Raw genomic sequence first — 20,828 nt, forward strand, 5'->3', positions numbered from 1 at the left:
GTTTTAGAAAGAATTACACTGTGCAATTGTTAAATTAAAAAGTTGCTAAGCTTTCAGCTTTTTGTGGGAAAGCGCGTCATGATTCGGCTCTAGCGGTGGAGCATTTCAGCTCAGGTGCGGGATGTCCGGGTGTGAGGGAGCCCAGGCTGAGAGCCCCCCCCACCCCACACACACACCACAGGAACGTGTGGAATGGCACTCAGTGACGTGAGCGCGCCTGTGGATAGCTGTGGAAAGGACATGCAGCACGGTGCCCACGGTCCTGGGGGATGGGGGAGAAGCAGCCCGCGTGGCTTCCCATGCCAGGCGCCACCCGGGACTCCTTGTGGCCCCTCAGGGGTCTCACCTTGGAGTTGCGGAGGAGGGCTCGAGCGATGCAGAGCAGCTGCCTCTCCCCCACAGAGAAGTTCTCACCATTTTCCACCACTTCTGCTTGCAGCCTTTGGGGGAACATGGAGATCTGGAACATCGAGGAAGACGAGACGTAGGCCATGAAGGCTTGTGGGCATGGAGGCCTGTGGGTGAGACCTGACCTGACCCCTCCGACCTCTCCTGTCACATTTTGTAGCACGGCTGCCCTCTCTCTCCGCTCCAGCCACGGTCTTTCTCTTCCTTACCTGCGCCCGTCTCACTCCCATCTCAGGGTCTTTACATACACTGGTTCCTGTGCCTGGAATGTTCTCTCAAATATCTGTGCCCAGCTGCCTCCTCCATATTGGTCTCAGCCCAAATGTCCCACCCTAAAAGAGGCCTTGTAGGGCGCCCCCTCTAAAGGAGATGCTCACCCACTGAGGGGTTGGCTGGTCTCATTACTGCCTTTATGGCGCTTACCACTCTCTGAAAGTGTCTCGAGTGTTCGTTCCTTTCTTGCCTTTCTCTCCCATTGAATGCAAGCACCAGGAGGACAAAGACCTTCCCGCCTCATCTTTGCTGTGCCCCACAGCCTAGAACGTGCCTGGCTCTCTGTTGGTGTCTGAGAGCCATCAGCCTTTATGTAGGAATCCCACATCATCTCACCTCATCATGGATTATTTAATCCATGCCTCAGAGCGGCAGCATCTGGAATACCATGTGAGAGGAGCCCCAGATGCGGGGCACCCCTGTTGAAGAGGGAGGCTAAGACCAAGAATCAGGCCTTGGATCTACTTACTGTCTTGCTCAGGAATGTCCTCTCCAAGACATCCCAGATCTGCTCGTCTGAGTAGTGATCAAAGGGATCCAGGTTGAATCTGCCATAGGAGAGGAAGAGAAGTGTTCAAGAACCACACGTGACTGTTGAGCGTCTGTCTTATCCACAGCAAATGACCAGGAATGGTTAGAACTGGATTACTGGGTTAAGCGAAACCCATGGAACCACCAGGAATGGTCGTTTCTTGTGCCCTCCCAGCACCCACTCCGTCTGTAGGCAGCAGCCCCCAAGTTTTGTTTGGGGGTCACCTCCTGCCCAGCCCTCAAGCCCCTGTGATCTAGTGGGGCTCTACCGCCAACACCCAGGGTGAAGCATGTGACTCAGTGTCAGCACATCAGCAGCGGCACCCCCTTGGCTCAGTGACTCGATAGGGGTGGGAGGGTGACCAGTCAGAGGGTATCTCGGGACCTTTAAGTCAATCACCAGAAAGAGGCTTGCTCTTTTCACTAACTAGACAGGAGAGGTGGCAACCATCTCACGTCAGGAATGGGACACGGAGCCCCCAGGACCCTCACTGGAGCCTGAGAGTGGAGCCACAGCAGAGTTAGGGACCTGGGTCCTTGAATCAGCCTTGGCCTTCCCAGTATCTTGAGCCAATAGAGGCCTTTTTAGCTGAAGCCATTTGGGGAGGGTGTGTGTGTGTTTGAATATACAAAACATAATTCATCATTTTAACCATTTGTAGGTATACAATTCAGTGGCATTAAATACATTTACAGTGTTGTGTAACCATCCACTAAAGTTCGTCTTCCCCAACAAAAACTCTGTGGATTAACCAGTCTCCCACTTCTTCTGTCTCTCTTCCCTCCTCTATTTCACTTTCTGTCTCCATGAGTTTGCCTACTCCAGGCACTTCATTTAAGTGAATTGTACAATATTTGTCCTTCTGTGTCTGGCTAATTTCCCTAAGCATCATATCTTCATGGCACATCCATGTTGTAGCACATACCCAAATTTCATTCCTTTCTATGGCTGATAATATTCCATTGTGTGTATATATCACATTTTGTTTATCATGGATCTGTTAATGGACACTTGGGTTGTTTCTGCCTTTTGGCGATTGTGAATAATGCTACAAACACTGGTACACAAATATCAGTTCAAGTCTCTGCCTTCAACTCTTTTAGGTAAATACCGGGAAGTGCAATTGCTGGATCATACAGCAATTCTATGTTTACCTTTTTGAGGAACCATCGAATTGTTTTCCACAGTGGCTGTACCATTTTACATTCCCAGCAGCAGTGCACAAGGGTTCCATTTCTCAACAACCCTGCCAGACTTATGTCCCTTTTTCTTTTCTTTCTTTGTTTATTATAGCCATCCTAGTAGCTGTCAGGGATGTCTCACCGTGGTGGGGTTGCTTTTTCTTTCTCTTGCAGTGAAAGAATCCTAACTGATCATCCACGCAACTAACACGAGGTTGGGATCTATCTAGATATTAATCCCTTTCAGGTTTGCACCTGCATTTGGCAGAGGAAACACTCCCTGTCAGGCAGCCACTCCGTCCTGACTAAAATGTGTTCTTAACCTCTGCCTGATCTTCCCCCCATTCTGGCAGCCACACTCTCGTGTGTGGGTCTAGACTGTATTCCAGAAGCAGAAGGGCCAATGCCTTATTTACATGATACATGATAGTCTGCACAGCACTTTCACAGTGGGCCCATTGACACCCTCTCCCACATGAGATGGGTATACTCCTTTCATTGATGAGGAAATTATGGCTTATCAGTGTCAAATGGCTTGTTCAAGGTCACAGCGCAAGTCAGACTGAGACAGGCTGGAATCAAAGGCACTAGAGTTAGGGAAACCTTAAAGGGCAGAGAACCCAGATCTCCTGGTCTCCAGTCCACAATCCTCCTGCTGCAAAAGAGACATCCCTGGTTATGGGGTTAGACTACCTGGGGTTACAGCTCATCCTGACCATTTACTTGAGGGTCGCCTTAAACAAGTCATGTTTCCTCTCTGAGTTCAGCCTCTTGACCTCTAAAGGGGGGATAATAACAGTGCCTGTCTCATACGGTTGTTGTGACAGTTAAATGAGACAGAGAATTAAAGCATGGGGCTGCCACACATAAACGCTCACAAATATTTATTAATATCTTTACTACTCCCATACCAAGGTACAAAAGATTTGGCCAAGTTCTACCTTAACACAGGTCTATCACTAAATGTTTTGTGATTCCCCTAAAATAACACAATCATTTTTTTATGTGTGTGTGAGAAAGATCAGCCCTGAGCTAACAACCGTGCTAATCCTCCTCTTTTTTTTTTCTGAGGAAGACCGGCTCTGACTAACATCTATTGCCAATCCTCCTCCTTTTTTTTGCCCCAAAGCCCCAGTAGATAGTTGTATGTCATAGTTGCACATCCTTCTAGTTATGTGCAATGCAGCCTCAGCATGGCTGGAGAAGCGGTGTGTCGGTGCGCACCCGGGATCCAACCTGGGCCGCCAGTAGTGGAGCACGTGCACTTAACCGCTAAGCCACGGGGCTGGCCCAACACAATCATATTTAAATCCTCTGTTTGTGCACATATTATGCACTCTACCTGGAAAGACTTTCTCCCCTTTTTCTGTAGGTAAGCTCCTACTTATCCTTCAAGGCCCTGCTCAAATGTCCCTTCCTCTGTGAAGCCTTTCTGGATTCACCCAGGCAGAGTTATTTATCCCACTTCCAGGCTCCCTTAGCACTTTGTCCATATCTCTGGTGTAGCAGTTACCTCTGGACATTATAATTTGTCGGGTCTTAATCTCTGCAGACTGTTTCCCCACCCCCACCCCAACTATACTGTGAACTCCTGGGGAGGGGGGCAGGGGCAGTGATCATCATCAATGTGTCCCCAGTCCCTCGCACAGTGTCTGGATCTGGCAGAGGCTCAGAAAAGGCAAGTTAAATGGCTGAAAGGAGGAAGGAATGAAGGAATGATGAATGAATGAATGAACAGAGCCCTGGGGTTCAGTCTATCCTCTTACTTCTTAGAATGCTCCTTACATGCTTCTGAAACACGGGGGAGCTAGCTTCGTTTTTAATGCATCAGTTTCCTCAGTGTCCATGCCTTGGTGTTCCCACACAGCTGACGTGCGCTGTCAAGTGGGGGCACTGAGCTGGACGAAGTCTAGTCCCGGAGTTGACTTCTGAGGAAACAGAAAGTGTGGAGAAGAGACTGAAAGATCCAGTGCGGTCTGCTTCACTGACTTGACAGGCTGGATTATTCTCTCCTCTCCACTGCCTGGAGTACGTACGCTGTGAAGAAGCGCTTCCTAAGGTCCGGCCTAAAACCCCCCATGGCCTTACCAGTGGGTAGAGAGAATAGACCACATCCAGACATGAAAGAATATGGTAGCCATAGTGAAAAATGCTTAATGGTGAACTGAAATCTGAACAATCCCATCAGGTTTTTAAAAATAAAACTATGCCTTCCTTTGGTTGAGGACGTTATGATTTACAAAGTGCTCTTGATTATATCAGGGCCTCCTTCAGTCCTCGGTACCCCTCAGAGAGCTGGGCCAGGTCGGCTGGAGTGGCCCAGCATGCCAGAGAGAGATCCAAGGCCCAGAAATTGGGGCATTGGCCAACAGCTACCCAGAGGCAGCCCCGCCCTGGCATCCTCGTCCTGTGGCTCCTCCCTGGAGCTCATCCTCTGCACCAGGTTGGCCTCTGGCCCAGCACTCACCTGATGGTTCCTGAGAGCAGGACGGGATCTTGAGGGATAACTGAGAGCCTGGACCGCAGGTCCTCCAGGCTGACGCTGCAGATGTCCACGCCATCGATGAGAATCCGGCCTGCCGTGGGCTCCACCAGGCGGAAGAGAGCCACCCCCAAGGAGGACTTCCCTGTTGGGCAAGAACCAAGTGGGGCCTCAGTTTCCTGAGTCTGCACCAGGGGCAGCACAGGTCACGCCTGGTGTTCGCACCTGTCCTGCTCTCCTCCGTGGCCCATTCCTCATCATGCTGAGCCCTCAGAGGGCAGAAGAGGGCTGGAGGCTCTGCTCCAAGTGGTGCCCTAAACCATGAGCAGCTTTCTTACAGCCCAGATCAGAGGGCAGGAATGGAGCCCCTGGACTAAGTCCAGCCCACGTGGGTGTTTTGTTTCACACACACGGTGTTAGTGTTGTCTTTAAACTCTTTGCCAGCATTAAAACATCCAAAGATCCGACATACAAGAATTCAAATTGCATGCTTCTCTTGAAACTCAGCAGAACCAGCAACACTGGTCCCATGTCCTCCAGGCAACAAGCGGTCGGAGCCGAGGGAGCTGCTTCCTGAGAGGGAACAGCGAGCTAACTTCAACACACTGCCCGCCCACCCTCCTTCCATCATACCCAGACCCTCTTCACTCATCTCTCTTACTTGCCAGCCCCAGAGGCAGAGAGATTTCAACCTCTGCTCTAAAACATAAGGTCAGTGGGGTGGATGCTGTGAGTCTTGTTCACCTTCATGTTCCCAGTGCCTGGCAGAGAGCAGGTGCTCAAGAAATTCCTGCTGAATGAATACAGTCAACTGGACCAGTATCTACTGAGACCTGCTCTATGTCAGACCCCTGCCCTCTCAGGCCACCTGCAGGCGAGAGATGGAAAGGGAAGAACACACTCGAGAATACAGCTGGGAGCTCCTCACCCTGCAGCAGTGCAAGTGCTGCAGGGGCCTAAGGAGGCGGAGACCATGAAGATCTCGTCATCCTGGGGGCCTGCCTAGAAGAAGCAGCTCTGGGAGCACAAGGGTGGGGCGCAAACCCCACAAACAGACTGAGTAGTGTTTCTGAACAGTGTCTTTGCACAATGCAAAAAGTGGGAGTGAGTGACACTTGGGCCAGATCTGTGAGAAGTGATAGGAGAGGAAGGGAAGCAAGGGAGTCTGAAAGCAGAGGGGGAGGAGGAGGCTGGTAAGAGAGGTCTAGGAAGGGAGGAGGGAAAAGGGAACCCACATTGCACTCCTCGCCCTCCTCTCCGCCCTCGCAGAGCCCCTGCACTGCCCCTGCTGGAAGCCCTCCCAGGCACCCTGTTGGCCCCTGAGCCCAGTCCACCGGAGCTCAAGGACCCACCAACCCTGGGACTCTGTGGAACACCTCCCCCTTATTCCCTCCATGGCATTCGGCACAACTGCAATTCTCTTGTTTCTTTGATGACTTGTTTAACATCTATCTCCTCCACTGGATCCTGTGGCAGCAGGGACGTTGTGTTTCGTTCACCAGGTCTGGCACAGGGCCCACCACAAAGTGAGGGCCCATCGTATCTGAGGGGTCACTGAGCAAACACATGTGCAAAATAGCTCTGACACCCAGAGGCCATGGTTGAGGACAGGGGATGCCCCAGGAGGCTCAGCTCACCAGAGCCCGTCCTTCCCACGATGCCCACCACTTCTTGGCCGTGAATCGTCAGGTTGATGCCATTGAGGACAGTGGGTGTGTTGTGTCTGTATTTCATCTGATAATCCTGGAATGTGATTTCCCCGCGCTGTGGCCACCCATGGGGACAGTTCCTGCCTTCTCTCTGTAAAGGAGCCTCAGGGACACACATCTCATTTTTGAAGAAAGAAAAAGAAATCAATAGTTAGCATTACTCTTTGCTCATCCCCTGCTGAGCCGCTGGCCTCCAGCCATTGGGTGTGTGACCCACCCCAGCCTGCCCCGCACCCTGGTAAAGTCATCAGCTGTGTGACCCGAGGAACACCCCAAGAGGAATGTCCCACCCTCCATAAATGCACATCATTTTATCTCCAAAGAGTGAGAAACCTTAGAGCTAGCTTCCTTGTATTAACGTGGAGAACTTTGTCTAATTTGCTGTGTGAGGCTCTAAAGAAATAGATCCCAGAAGAATGATGATAAGGGCAGCAGAGCTAACTGATCCCATGGGGCTTGTTTTACAGCTCAGAGCCCTTCTGCAGACTTATCCCCTCTCTATCCTCATCCTGTGAGCTAGGCAATTTTAGATGCATTTCACAGGCGAGGAAAGCGGGGCTCAAACAGGTTCAACGACTTGCTGAAGGTCACACAGCTGGTGAGTGGAGGACCGAGGACTCCAGCCCAGGGCTGCCTGACTCCACTCCCATGACTCTGCATCAAGCACAGCTTGGTGTGTGGGGAGGAAAGAATGATGGAGAAGAAGGAGGGTCACCTGGCTGCAAGTCCCAGCTCTCCACTGCTGGTGCAGTGTCACCACAGGGTCCCTCATTGTTAAAGATCTACGATTCACAAATTCCACTCACGGCACAGGGGGAGGAGACCTGGCTTTAGAGGGCTCTGCAAGCCCTGACTGTATAATTTAAGCACAATGCTCAACCTGGACAAGCCTCAGTTATTTATTCTGGGTAATGGGATAATAACTCAATCAACCTTATAAAATTGCTTGGTGATTCCATGAGATAATCTAGATGTAGTAACATTGAGCATTTACTAGGGGCCAGACACTGCGCCAAGTGCTTTACATATTACATCATTTAATCTTGGTAATAACACAATGAGGTAAATACTGCGATCTGTCTCATTTCCAAGATCGGGAACAGAGAGGCTGAATGAGTTGTCCAAGGTTTCACAGCAGATTCAAGTGGAAAGCCTGGACTTGAACCCCGTGATCTGGCTTCAAAATCTGTGCTCTTAACTAATATGACATAAATAGAAGCAATAATAACGACAATGAATATTGTCATTATTATTATTATTATACCTTGGCAAACCTCTCATTTCTGAAAAGACCAGATTATTCCCTCTACATCCAGGAATGCTGTGAGGGATGTGGTCAAAATGAGCTGATGGGTATGGACAAGCTTCTGAGAGATGATATACAAGGTCCAGGGAAGATGGACAGAAAGGGCCTGGAGCCCTGGTTGTCTCCTGGGAAAGTCTTGGGGCCCCCGGGGTGCTAGGAGTTGCAGAGGCCACAGAAGCTGAGCCTCAAGCTTGGATGTGGAGCCTTCCAGAGGTCCCCACACCAAGCCCAGACACGAGTCCCACCTTGAGGTACTGCAGCATCCTCTCCACAGCCGTGAAGTATGCCTGTGTCTCAGAACCAGTCCGGGTAATGGCCTGGAAGTTGCCCCCCAGCTGGAATAAAAGAACCATCAGGTCAAGAGGCTGCTAGGGTTGAGCTCATCTCTCAATGCTCCTGAAAACCACTAGTTGCCATTCCCCTGAGCGACTCATCAGACCAAGACAATTTCCCTAGAAGAATGGAGCAGATGCCTCTGGTGCTCACTGAGCCCACTTTGGAGGTTGGCTGCAGCCGCCTGGGCGGTTCTGGATGAGAGCTCCACCTACACTGTTCCACCTCAAGTACCCTCTGCTCAAGGCCCTTTTGAATTGGTTCTATGACTTGCAACCAGAAGCATCTCTAGTATTTACACCTCTTAGGGCTGCAAAGCAACATGGCATGATCCCTGCCTCCCAAAGCTGGAATGTAATTTCCTCAAGAGTGCATGCAGCAGTCAGCAAGGTACCAAGTTGACCAGAGGATAGATCCTATATGGGGTCATGGGGCCAGAGCTGAGGGACCTGAATGCAGGCTCCACAGCTTAGGTTTGGTGCATAAGGAGAGAGGGAGCCTCTGAGAGTTCTGAACAAGGCAGTGACATGAGGAAAACTGTAATGAAAATTCACTCTGGAGTGACACCAGCATTGTGGCAGAGTGAGTCATTCCCTTTATCTCTCCCCTCTACGTTACAACCAATTAGACATCCACTGCCAACAAAGAACCACCTACACAGCACAATAGGACACCTAAGAGATCCATGAAGCCACACATCTGAAGGTGGGTGGACTGGACCTCCAGGAGGCAGTGGAACTAGGGGAGCCCTCATTCGCTCCCTCAGTAGCAGCGATCCAATGCACAGATCCTCACATCGGCGAGCACATCTGTGAGTAGAGACGGGGCAGACACGGCACATTCAGCTTAGGACTTGCCCCCACTCCAGCAGTGGGGTGTGATGCACATGCTCTGAGAATTCAGGACACATGGTGGAGCTGGTGACCTAGCACTCTCCCCCTCCCACAGCAGTGGTCCAGTCTTTCCCACAGTGGGGACAGTATACAAAACTTGGATTTTCCCAGCCAGAGTAGGATGCCCTGACCATAGTTTTCAAAACACACTGGCTTGCACAAGAGACCAGAGGCTCCATGAGCGAGCAGCTATGACAACCTCTCCCTGCTTAGCATCTGACCCAGTTCCCTCCAGCAGAGGCAGGTGGAACCTATGACCAGAGGCTCCAGGAACTACAGCAAAAATGGTGACACAGCCCCCAGTGCCACAACTCCAACACCATCTCTACCAGCATTGAGGGCTTGAGAAAAGTCCCTGGGTCCACAGGCCCCTGGCAGCAACAGTGACACTCATGAACCCAGCACCACTGGCAGTGGTGCTGCCAGCACACCCACATAACTTGGAAGAAGAAGCACAGGTGGTGCATGGGGCAGCAGTAGCTGAGCCCCTGGAGAGCCAGTGGGGGAGCACAAGACCCAGGCGACCTGGGAAGCAGGAAAACTGCTTGCAGCCTGGTGACCCTGGTAGGGACATCTGAGACTGTAGTGTCATCATAAGAAGCAAGGCACCAGCAACCTCAGAGGCATAAGCAGCACAAGGAGGGCACTGATGTCGCCTCTAGCAGAAGCAATGGAGGCTGGAAAGTGCAGGCTCTCAAATACAACCAGAAGCAGCTCAGAACCAATGTAACCAAAGCCTTACCCAAATAAGAAAGGTGGTTGGCATCACAAATGTGCCAGCAGAGGATCAACTCATCAAATACCATGAAAACCTACAGTAACACTGAACAACAGAAAGAAAATGACAACTTACCAGAAAATAAATTTAAGTCTCAGAAGATTACAATCTAACTGACAGAGAATTCAAAATGGCTGCCATGAAGAAACTCAACAAGTTACAAGAAAATTCAGAAATACATTTCAATGAGCTGAGGAGTAAAATTAATGAACACAAGGAGTACTTCACCAAAGAGACTGAAACTCTAAAAAAAAAACCAAACAAATTCTAGAGCTGAAGAACACAATTAATGAGATGAAAAATAAAATAGAAAGCATTAAAGATAGAGCATACCAGGTGGAAGAGAGAATTAGTGAGCTCAAAGATAGAAATCTAGAAATGATTCAGGTGGAAGAAGAAAGAGAACTAAGATTCTTTAAAAATGAACAAATTCTACAAGAAATATCCAACTCTATGAGGAAAAGTAACATAATGATAATAGATATCCTAGTAGGAGAAGAGAGGGAGAGAGGAGCAGACAGCTTATTCAAAGACATAATAGCTGAGAACTTCCCAAACCTGGGGAAGGAACTGGATATATAAGTACATGAAGCTAATAGAACTCCTAATTATCTCAATGCAAAAAGACCTTCTCAAGTCACGTTATATTAAAACTGTCAAAAGTCAAGGACAAAGAAAGAATACTAAGGGCAGCCAGACAGAAGAAAATACCTTACAAAGGAACCCCCATCAGGCTTTCAGCAAATTTCTCAAGAGAACCCTACAGGCTGGGAGAAAGTGGAATGATATATTCAAAATACTGAAGGCAAAAACTATGAGTCCAAAATACTCTATCTAGCAAAATTACCCTTCAGATATGAAGGTGAAATAAAAGTTTTCCCAGATACACAAAAGCTGAGGGAGTTCATTGCCACTAGACCAGCTTTACAAGAAAGGTTGATCAGAGTCCTCCAAGCTGAAACAAAAAGGCAAAGTTTTACAAAGCTTAGAACAAGAAGATAAATAGACAGAAATAATCTGAAAATTGCAGCTCTATATCAGATAGGTTAGTAAACACTTAATTATAAAATAAAGGATAAAGGGAAAGAAAGTTTCAAAAATGACTATAACCACTTCAATTTGGTCACAAACTGACAACATGAAAAAGATTAGTGTCAAAAAAAAAAAACATAGAAGGGGAAGAGGAAAAGGATGGAATCTGCATAGGCTAATGGAGATAAGAGGCTACCAGAAAAAGGACTCTCTCATCTATCAGATCTTTCATACAAACCTCACAGTAACCACAAAACAAAAAGTCAGAGCAGTCACAAACCATAAATAAAGAGAAAAGTGGTGAAAACATCACAGAACACTACCAAACTGAAATGGCAGACCAAAATACAAGGAAAGAGAAACAATGGAAATACAGAACAACAAGAATACAAAAGATAAAATGGCAGTACTAAGGCCTCATATTTCAATAATCACTCTAAATGTAAATGGAGTGAATTCACCAATCAAAAGACACAGAGTGGCTGGATGGATTAAAAAGAAAACTCAACAATATGTTGTCTCCAGGAGACACATCTTGGATCTAAAGACAAACATAGGCTCAGAGTGAAGGGATGAAAGATACTAAGCAAATGGCAACCAAAAGAAAGTAGCTGTAGCCATATTTATATCAGACAAAACAGACTTCAAGGAAAAAAGGTAACAAGAGACAAAGATGGACATCATATAATAATAAAATGGACATTTCACTAAGAAGAAAAATACTTATTAATATATATGCACCTAACACAAGAGCACCACAGTGTGTAAAGCAATAATTAACAGACATAAAAAGAGAAATTGATGGCAACACAATAATAGTAGGGGACTTTAATGCCCCACCTACATCAATGGATAGATCATCCAAACAGAAAGTCACCAAGGAAAGAGTCGCCTTAAATGAAACACTAGTCCAGAGGGACTTAACAGATATATATAGAACATTCCATCGAAAAGCAGCAGAATACACATTCTTGCCAAGTGCACATGGAACGTTATCAAAAGATAGACCAGATGTTGGGAAACAAAGCAAGCCTCAATAAATTTAAGAAGACTGAAATTGATCAAGCTTATTTTCCAACCACAACAGTATAAAACCAGAAATGAACTACAAGAAAAAGCTGGAAAAGTCAAAAATATGTGGAGACTAAACAACATGCTGCTGAACAACTATTGAATCAATGAAGAAATCAAAGGAAAAATATCTGGAGACAAACGAAAATGAAAAAGCAACATACCAAAACCTAAAGGATGCACTAAAAGTGGTACTTAGGGAGATGTTTTAGTGAAACAGGCTTACCTCAACAAACAAGAAAAATCTCAAACAATCTAAATCTAACAATACTCCTAAAATAACTAGGAAAAGGAGAACAAACAAAGCCAAAAGTCAGTAGATAGAGGGAAATAATAAAAATCAGACCAGAAATAAATGAAATAGAGACTAAAAACACAAGAGAAAGGATCAATGAAACAAAGAGCTTGTTCTTTGAAAAGATAAACAAAATTGACAAACCCATAGTTAGACTCACTAGGAAAAGAAGAGAGAAAGCTCAAATAAATAAAATCAGCAATGAAAGAGGAGAAATTACAATGGATACCACAGAAATACAAAGGATTATAAAAGAATACTATGAAAAACTATATACCAACAAAATGGATAACCTAGCAGAAATGGATAAATTCTTAGAATCATACAACTTCCCAAAACTGAATCAAGAAGAAATAAAGAATCTGAATAGACCAATCACAAGCAAAGACATTGAAACAGTAATCAAAAACCTGCAGAAAAACAAAAGTCCAGGACCCGATGACTTTTCTGGTGAATTCTACCAAACACTCAAAGAAGATATAATACCTATCCTTCTCAAATTCTTCTGAAAAATTGAAGATGACAGGACAATCATTTTACAAGGCCAGCATTACCCTGATACCAAAACCAGACAAGGACGAAATTAAAAAGGAGAATTACAGGCAAATATCACTTATGAACATAGATGCAAAAAACCTCAACAAAATATTAGCAAATTGAATACAACAATACATTAAAAGGATCACACACCACCATCAAGTGAGATTTATTCCAGGGACACAGGGATGGTTCAACATCCACAAATCAATCAATATTATAAACCACTTTAACAAAATAAAGAATAAAAATCAAGTGATCATTTTGACAGATGCAGAGAAAGCATTTGACAAGATAAACATCAGAAAGCATTTGATAAGATAAACATCAATTTGTGATTTAATAAAGTTCCAACAAAATGGGTATAGAAGGAAAGTACATCAACATAATAAAGGCCCATATGTGACAAACCCACAGCGAACATCATACTGAACATTAAAAAACTGAAAGCTGTTCCTCTAAGAATAGGAACAAGACAAGGATGCCCACTCCCACACTCTCATTCAACATAGTATTGGAAGTCCTAGCCAGAGCAATGAGGCAAGAAAAAAGAAATGAAAGTTATCAAAATTGAAAAGGAAGAACTGTCACTCTTCGTGGATGACATGATTCTATATATAGAAAATCCTAAAGAATCCACCAATAAAACTATTTGAAATAATTAACGAATACAGTAAAGTTGCAGGGTACAGAATCAATATAACAAAATAAGTTGCATTTCCATACACTAACAAGGAACTAACAGGAAGAGAAATCAAGAATACAATCCCATTTACAATCAAAACAAACAAAAAAAGTGACATCAGCGTCACAGCAGAGTGACCTTTCCCGTAAACTCTTCCCCTGATAAGATACAACAAAAGGAACAGTCACAGACCAACAACGGACTCCTAGACAGTGAAAAGCAAGATCAGAAAGATCCACACTGCCACACTTCTGAGAGAGGAACATGCTGGGCTCCTGGAGGAAGTGGGGAGAGGTAAGGAGAACTCCTCTCCCTCCCCACTGTGCAATCCCAGTTCACACAGCTCCCAGAAAGGAGGGAGGGTGGCCCTCTGCGGGGAAACCGTAGCTCTTTGAGCTCCCTCAGCCAGTGGGAAACTCCCACACAGAGGACTCAGAACAGCTACAGGGCTACCATCAACATCTGAGCACCCCAGGAGAGCAGATAATGAGGGTGAGTGAGAAGCCCCCCACGCCATGGACCCAGCAGGCAAAAGAGGGAGCCACTCCCCCGCATGCTGGACACTGCAGCTCAGCCGAAAAGACCAGGCCAAGCGGCCAGCCGATTGCAGTGAACAGCAGGGGCAGAGCACAGGGTGCTCAGATTACACAGCCCTTAACCCTCACATGGTGGCAGCAGTAGAAATTGCATCCAGATATTTCCAGGATGAGGAAAAATAAAGCCAATACAGAAACCACAATGCAAAGGTACACGAAATCACCAGACCAGAAGGAAAATGACAAGCACCCAGAAACCAACCCTGAAGACACAGAAATCCATAACCTAAATGACAGAGATTTCAAAATAGCTATCATAAAAAAACTCAATGAAATACGAGATAACACAGACAAACAATTCAATGAGATTAAGAGTTTCTTCACAAGAGATTGAAACCATAAAGAAAAACCAATCAGTACTGATGGAGATGAAGAACACAATGGAGGAGATAAAGGAGAATCTGGAATCTTTAAAGAACAGAGCTGATAATATGGAGGAAAGAATTAGCATTACAGAGCATAGGAATACAGATATGCTCCAGATGGAAGAGGAGAGAGAACTAAGACTAAAAGGAAATGAAGAAAGTCTCTGAGAAATATCTGACACTATTAGGAAATGTAACATAAGAATTATAGGTATTCCTGAGGGAGAAGAGAAGGAAAGAGGAACAGAGAGCCAATTCAAGGAAATAATAGCTGAGAACTTCCGAAATCTGGGGAAGGAGCAGGAAATACCAGTGAGTGAAGCCAATAGGTCACCTAAATACGTCAACAGGCAAAGGCCCACTCCACGACATGTAGTGGTAAGGCTGGCCAAAGTCAATGACAAAGAAACAATATCAAGGGCAGCTAGACAAAAACAAAAAATAACATACAAAGGAATTCCTATCAGGTTCTCAGAGGATTTCTCAACAGAAACTTTACAGGCTAGGAGAGACTGGAATGATACCTTCAAAATACTGAAAGACAAAAACTTTCAGCCAAGAATAGTCTGTCCAGCAAAAATTTCCTTCAAATATGATGGAGAAATAGTAACTTTCCCAGATAAACAAAAGCTAAGGGAGTTCATGGCCACGAGACCCCCACTACAAGAAATACACAAGAAGGCTCTCAGGCCTGAAAAAAAGAAAAGAAAGGGAATACAAAGCTTGGAGCAAGGAGAAAATTAGGTAGACAAAATCAGAAATATAGTAGATCTTTACCAGAATAGGTTAGCAACCACTTAAATACCAAAATCAAAGATCAAAGGAAGGAACTCACCAAAAATAAATATAACCTCATCACTGTAAACACACACACACAACACAAGATAGAATAAGGTATAAGAAGAACGACTTAGAAGGGGAAGAGGAAAGTGATTGAATTGACCTAGTATAAGGAAATAAGAGGCCATCAGATAATGGACTATCTCATACACAAGATTTTTTATACAAACCTCAAGGTAACGACTAAACAAATAATCAAAACAAAATCACATATGATAAACAAAGAGAAAACTAGAAGAGTCATAAGACAGAACAACCAAACTGAATTGGCAGTCTGAAACAAATGGGACAAGAAAAAAAGGAAGTGCAAAAGAACCGGAAAATAAGTGAGAAAACAGGAACATTAAGCCCTCATATATCAATAAGTACCCTAAATGTAAATGGATTGAACTCTCCAATCAAAAGATACAGAGTGGCAGGATGGATTAAAAAGCAAGACCCAACAATATGCTGCCTCCAGGAAACACATCTCAGCTCTAAAGACAAGAACAGGCTCAGAGTGAAAGGATGGAAGACAATACTCCAAGCTAATGGCAAACGAAAGAAAGCAGGTGTTGCCATACTCATATCAGACAAAGTAGGCTTCAAGATAAAACAGGTGAAGAGAGACAAAGAAGGGAAATATATAATGATAAAAGGGACACTCCACCAAGAAGACTTATCACTTATAAATATATATGCACCCAACATAGGAGCACCAAAGTACATAAAGCAACTCTTAACAAATCTAAAAGGAGACATTAACAACAACACAATAATGGTAGGGGATCTTAATACCCCTCTTACTTCAATGGATAGATCATCCAGACAAAAAGTCAATAAAGAAATAGTGGACTTAAATGAAAAACGGGATGAGATGGACCTAGTAGACATATACAGAGCACTCCATCCAAAAACATCTGACTACACATTCTTCTCAAGTGCACATGGAACATTCTCAAGGATAGACCATATGTTGGCAAACAAAGCAAGTCTCAATAAATTTAAGAAGATTGAAATCATAACAAGCATCTTTTCAGACCATAATGCTATGAAACTGGAAATCAACCACAAAAAAAAAAAAAACTGGGAAAGTGACAAAAATGTGGAGATTAAACAACATGCGACTGAACAATCAATGGATCATTGATGAAATTAAAAGAGAAATCAAAAACTATCTGGAAACAAATGAAAATGAAAATATGCCATACCAAACCATATGGGATGCAGCAAAAGCGGTCCTGAGAGGGAAACTCATACCTATACAAACCCACCTTAACAAACAAGAAAAAGCCCAAATAAGCAACCTTAAATTACACCTAACAGAACTAGAAAAAGAAGAACAAACAAAGCCCAAAGTCAGCAAAAGGAGAGAAATAATAAAAATCAGAGCAGAAATAAATGAAATTGAGACCAAAAAACAGTAGAAAGGATTAATGAAACAAACAGTTGGTTCTTTGAGAAGATAAATAAAATTGACAAACCTTAGGCAGACTTACTAAGGAAAAAGAGAAAAGGCTCAAGTAAATAAAATTAGAAATGAAAGAGGAGAAATTACAAGGGATACCACGGAAATGCAAAGGATTATAAGAGAATACCATGAGAAATTATATGGCAACAAATTGGACAATCTAGAAAAAATGGATAAATTCTTAGACTCATACAACCTCCCAAAACTGAACCAAGAAGAAATGGAGAATCTGAATAGACCAATCACAAGTAATGAGATTGAAATAGTAATCAAAAACCACCCAAAAAATAAAATTCCAGGACCAGATGGCTTCTCTGGTGAATTTTACAAAACATTCAAAGAAGATTTAATACCCATCCTTCTCAAACTATTCCAAAAAATAGAGGAAGATGGAACACTTCCTAAATCAAATCATTCCATGAGGCCAACATCAACCTGATACCAAAGCCAGACAAAGACAACACAAAGAAGGAAAATCACAGGCCAATATGGCTGATGAACATAGATGCAAAAATCCTCAACAAAATATTGGCAAACCAAATACAGCAATACATTAAAAAGATCATACACCATGATCAAGTGGGATTTATACCAGGGACGCAGGGATGGTTCAAAATCCGCAAATCAATCAACGTGATACACCACATCAACAAAACAAAGAATAAAAACCACATGGTCATCACAATAGATGCAGAGAAGGCATTTCACAAGATAGAACATCCATTTATGATATAAACTCTCAATAAAATGGGTATAGAAGGAAAGCACCTCAACATAATAAAGGCTATTTATGACAAACCCACAGCCAACATCATACTCAATGGGGAAAGACTGAAAGCCATTTCTCCGAGAACAGGAACGAGGCAGGGCTGCCCACTCTCACCACTCCTAGTCAACATAGCACTGGAGGTTTTGGCCAGAGCAATTAGGCAAGAAAAATGAATAAAAGGAATCCAAATAGGCAACGAAGAAGTGAAACTCACTATTTGCAGATGACATGATTTTATATATAGAAAACCCTAAAGAACCCGTTGGAAAACTATTAGATATAATCAACAACTACCACAAAGTCGCAGGGTACAAAATCAATCTACAAAAATCAGTTGCATTTCTGTGTGCTAATAATGAACTAACAGCTAGAGAGCTCAAAAAGATAATACCATTTACAATTGCATCAAAAAGAATAAAATATCTAGGAATAAATCTTACCAAGTAGGTGAAAGACCTATACAATGAAAACTACAAGACATTATTGAAAGAAATTGATGATGACATAAAGAAATGGAAAGACATCCCATGCACATGGATTGGAAGAACAAACATAGTTAAAATGCCTATATTACCTAAAGCGATCTACAGATTCAATGCAGTCCCAATCAGAATCCCAAGGACATTCTTCACGGAAATAGAAAAAGAATACTAAAATTCATATGGGGCAACAAAAGACCCCAAATAGCTAAAGCCACACTAAGAAAAAAGAACAAAGCTGGAGGCATCACAATCCCTGACTTCAAAACATACTACAAAGCAATAGTAATCAAAACAGCATGGTACTGGTAGAAAAACAGATACACAGATCAACGGAACAGAATTGAAAGCCCAGAAATAAAACCACACATATACGGACAGCTAATTTTCAACAAAGGAGCTAAGAACATATAATGGAGAAAGGAAAGTCTCTTCAATAAATGGTGTTGGGAAAACTGGACAGCCACAAGCAAAAGAATGAAAGTGGACCATCTGCTATTGCCATTCACAAAAATTAACTCAAAATGGATCAAAGACCTTAAAGTGAGACCTGTAACTATAAAACTCTTACAAGAAAATATAGGCAACACACTATTTGACATAGGTCATAAAGGAATGTTTTTGGATGACATGCCTACCCAGACTAGGGAAACTAAATTAAAAATAAGCATGTGGGACTTTATCAGATTAAAGAGCTTCTACAAGCTAAATGAAACCAGAATCAAGATGAACAGACAACCCACCAGCTGGGAGAAAATATTTGTAAAATATATATCTGACAAGGGGTTAATCTCGATAATATATGAAGAACTCACACAACTGAACAACAAAAATCAAACAACCCAATCAAAAAATGGGCAGAGGAAATGAACAGACACTTCTCCAAAGAAGATATACAGATGGGCAATAGGCCCATGAAAAGATGTTCAACAACACTAATCATCAGGGCAATGCAAATCAAAACAACACTCAGATATCACCTCACGCCCATTAGAATGGCTATCATCATCAAGACAAAAAACCACAAATGTTGGAGACGATGTGGAGAAATAGGAACACTCATACACAGCTGGTGGGAATGCAAACTGGAGCAGCCTCTATGGAAAACGGTATGGAGATTCCTCAAACAATTAACAATAGTGATGTCCTATGATCCAGCTATCCCATTACTGGGAATCTATCTAACGAACCTGAAATCAACAATCGAAAGAGGCTTATGCACCCCTATGTTCATTGCAGCATCATTCACTACAGCCAAGAAGTGGAAGTAACCTAAATGTCCCTCGACTGATGACTGGATCAAGAAGATGTGGTATATATATGCAATGGAATACTACTCAGCCATAAAAAAAGACAAAATTCTCCCATTTTCAACAACATGGATGGGCCTGGAGGGTATTATGTTAAGCGAAATAAGCCAGAAAGAGAAAGACAAACACTGTATGATCTCACTCATATGTGGAATATAAACCAACACATGCACAGGGAAAACTGTATTGTGGTTACCAGGGGCAATGGGGGTAGGGGGTGTGCTTGAAGGGAGACATATATATGGTGATGGACAAACAAAAATGTACAACCCAAAATTTCACAATGTTATAAACTATTAAAACATCAATTTTAAAAAATGTGAAAAAAAATATATTCAAGAACCTGGTTTAAAGGAAAGAAAAAGAATAAAATACCTGGAAACCAATTTAACCCAAGAGGTGAAAGATCTGTACACTGAAAAATATAAGACATTGTTGAAAGACGTGCAGAAGACATAAAGAAATGGAAAGATATTCTGCATGGATTGGAAGAATTAACATAGTTAATATACCCATAATAGCTAAATCAATCTACAGATTCAATGCAATCCCAATCAGAATCTCAACACCATTTTTGAAGGAAATAGAAACAAGTATCCTAAAATTTATACAGAACAACAAAAGACCCTGAAGAGTCAAAGCAGTCCTGAGAAAAAAAGAAGAGAGCTGGAAGTATCACACTCCCTGATTTCAAAATATGCTACAAAGCTATAGTAATCAAAACACGTGGTACTGGCAGTAAAACAGACACAGATCAATGGAATAGAACTGAGGGCCCAGAAATAAAACCTAGTATCTACAGACAGCTAATTTTCAACAAAGGAGCCAGGAACATACAATGGAGAAAAAAAGACTTCAATAAATGGTGTTAGGAAAACTGGACAGCCACATGCAAAAAATGAAAGTAGACCATTATCTTACATCAAACACAAACATTAACTCAAAGTGGATTAAAGACTTGAATCTAAGACCTGAAACCATAGAACTCCTAGAAGAAAACATAGGTAGTATGTTCTTTGACATCAGTCTTAGCAGTATACTTTTGAATATCATGTCTCCTCAGGCAAGGGAAACAAAAGAAAAAATAAACAAGAAAAAGAAAAAATAAAGAAAAGAAACAAAAAAAAACAAAAGAAAAATAACCTACCAAGCTACTGCATAGCAAGGGAAACCATCAACAAAATGAAAAGACAACCCACCAACTGAGAGAACATATTTGCAAATCATTTATCCAATAAGGGGTTAATTTCCAAAATATATAAAGAACTCATACAACTCAACACACAAAAAAACAAACAATCGAATAAAAAAATGGGCAGAGGAAATGAACAGAAATTTCTCCAAAGAAGATATACAGATGGCCAACAGGCACATGAAAGATGTTCAACATCATTAATTGTTAGGTAAATGCAAATCAAAACTACAATGAGATATCACCTCACACTCATCAGAATGGCTATTATTAAAAAGACAAGAAATAACATGTGTTGGAGAGGATGTGGAG

The 20,828-nt window shown here is 43.2% G+C and overlaps 2 protein-coding genes across 9 annotated transcripts in view; one reads left to right on the top strand and one right to left on the bottom strand.

The window, feature by feature from the left end:
- LOC106802042 (ATP-binding cassette sub-family C member 11-like) overlaps nt 1-20,828 on the top strand; it is a 237,753-nt gene that overhangs the window by 61,362 nt on the left and 155,563 nt on the right. Inside the window, exon 12 of one of the 8 annotated variants that reach the window (XM_087420303.1) lies at nt 440-1,118. The exons of the other annotated variants lie outside the window; for them this stretch is intronic. Within the exon in view, the coding sequence (XP_087276429.1) occupies nt 440-488 (49 nt within the window). The 3' untranslated portion in view covers nt 489-1,118. Of the gene's footprint in view, nt 1-439; nt 1,119-20,828 lie in introns of those variants that run through there. 8 annotated transcript variants of the gene reach the window in all.
- The window catches only part of ABCC11 (ATP binding cassette subfamily C member 11), a 70,838-nt gene that overhangs the window by 1,868 nt on the left and 48,142 nt on the right, over nt 1-20,828 (bottom strand). Inside the window, exons 23-27 of the mRNA XM_087420308.1 lie at nt 8,137-8,226; nt 6,514-6,703; nt 4,862-5,021; nt 1,151-1,229; nt 347-460 (exon numbers count right to left, since the gene is read on the bottom strand). Of these exons, the coding sequence (XP_087276434.1) occupies nt 347-460; nt 1,151-1,229; nt 4,862-5,021; nt 6,514-6,703; nt 8,137-8,226 (633 nt within the window). The remainder of the gene's footprint in view (nt 1-346; nt 461-1,150; nt 1,230-4,861; nt 5,022-6,513; nt 6,704-8,136; nt 8,227-20,828) is intronic.

Source organism: Ceratotherium simum, chromosome 30 (assembly GCF_057802395.1).
Source record: "Ceratotherium simum simum isolate JZ-2026a chromosome 30, ASM5780239v1, whole genome shotgun sequence".
Classification (NCBI taxonomy): Eukaryota; Metazoa; Chordata; class Mammalia; order Perissodactyla; family Rhinocerotidae; genus Ceratotherium; species Ceratotherium simum.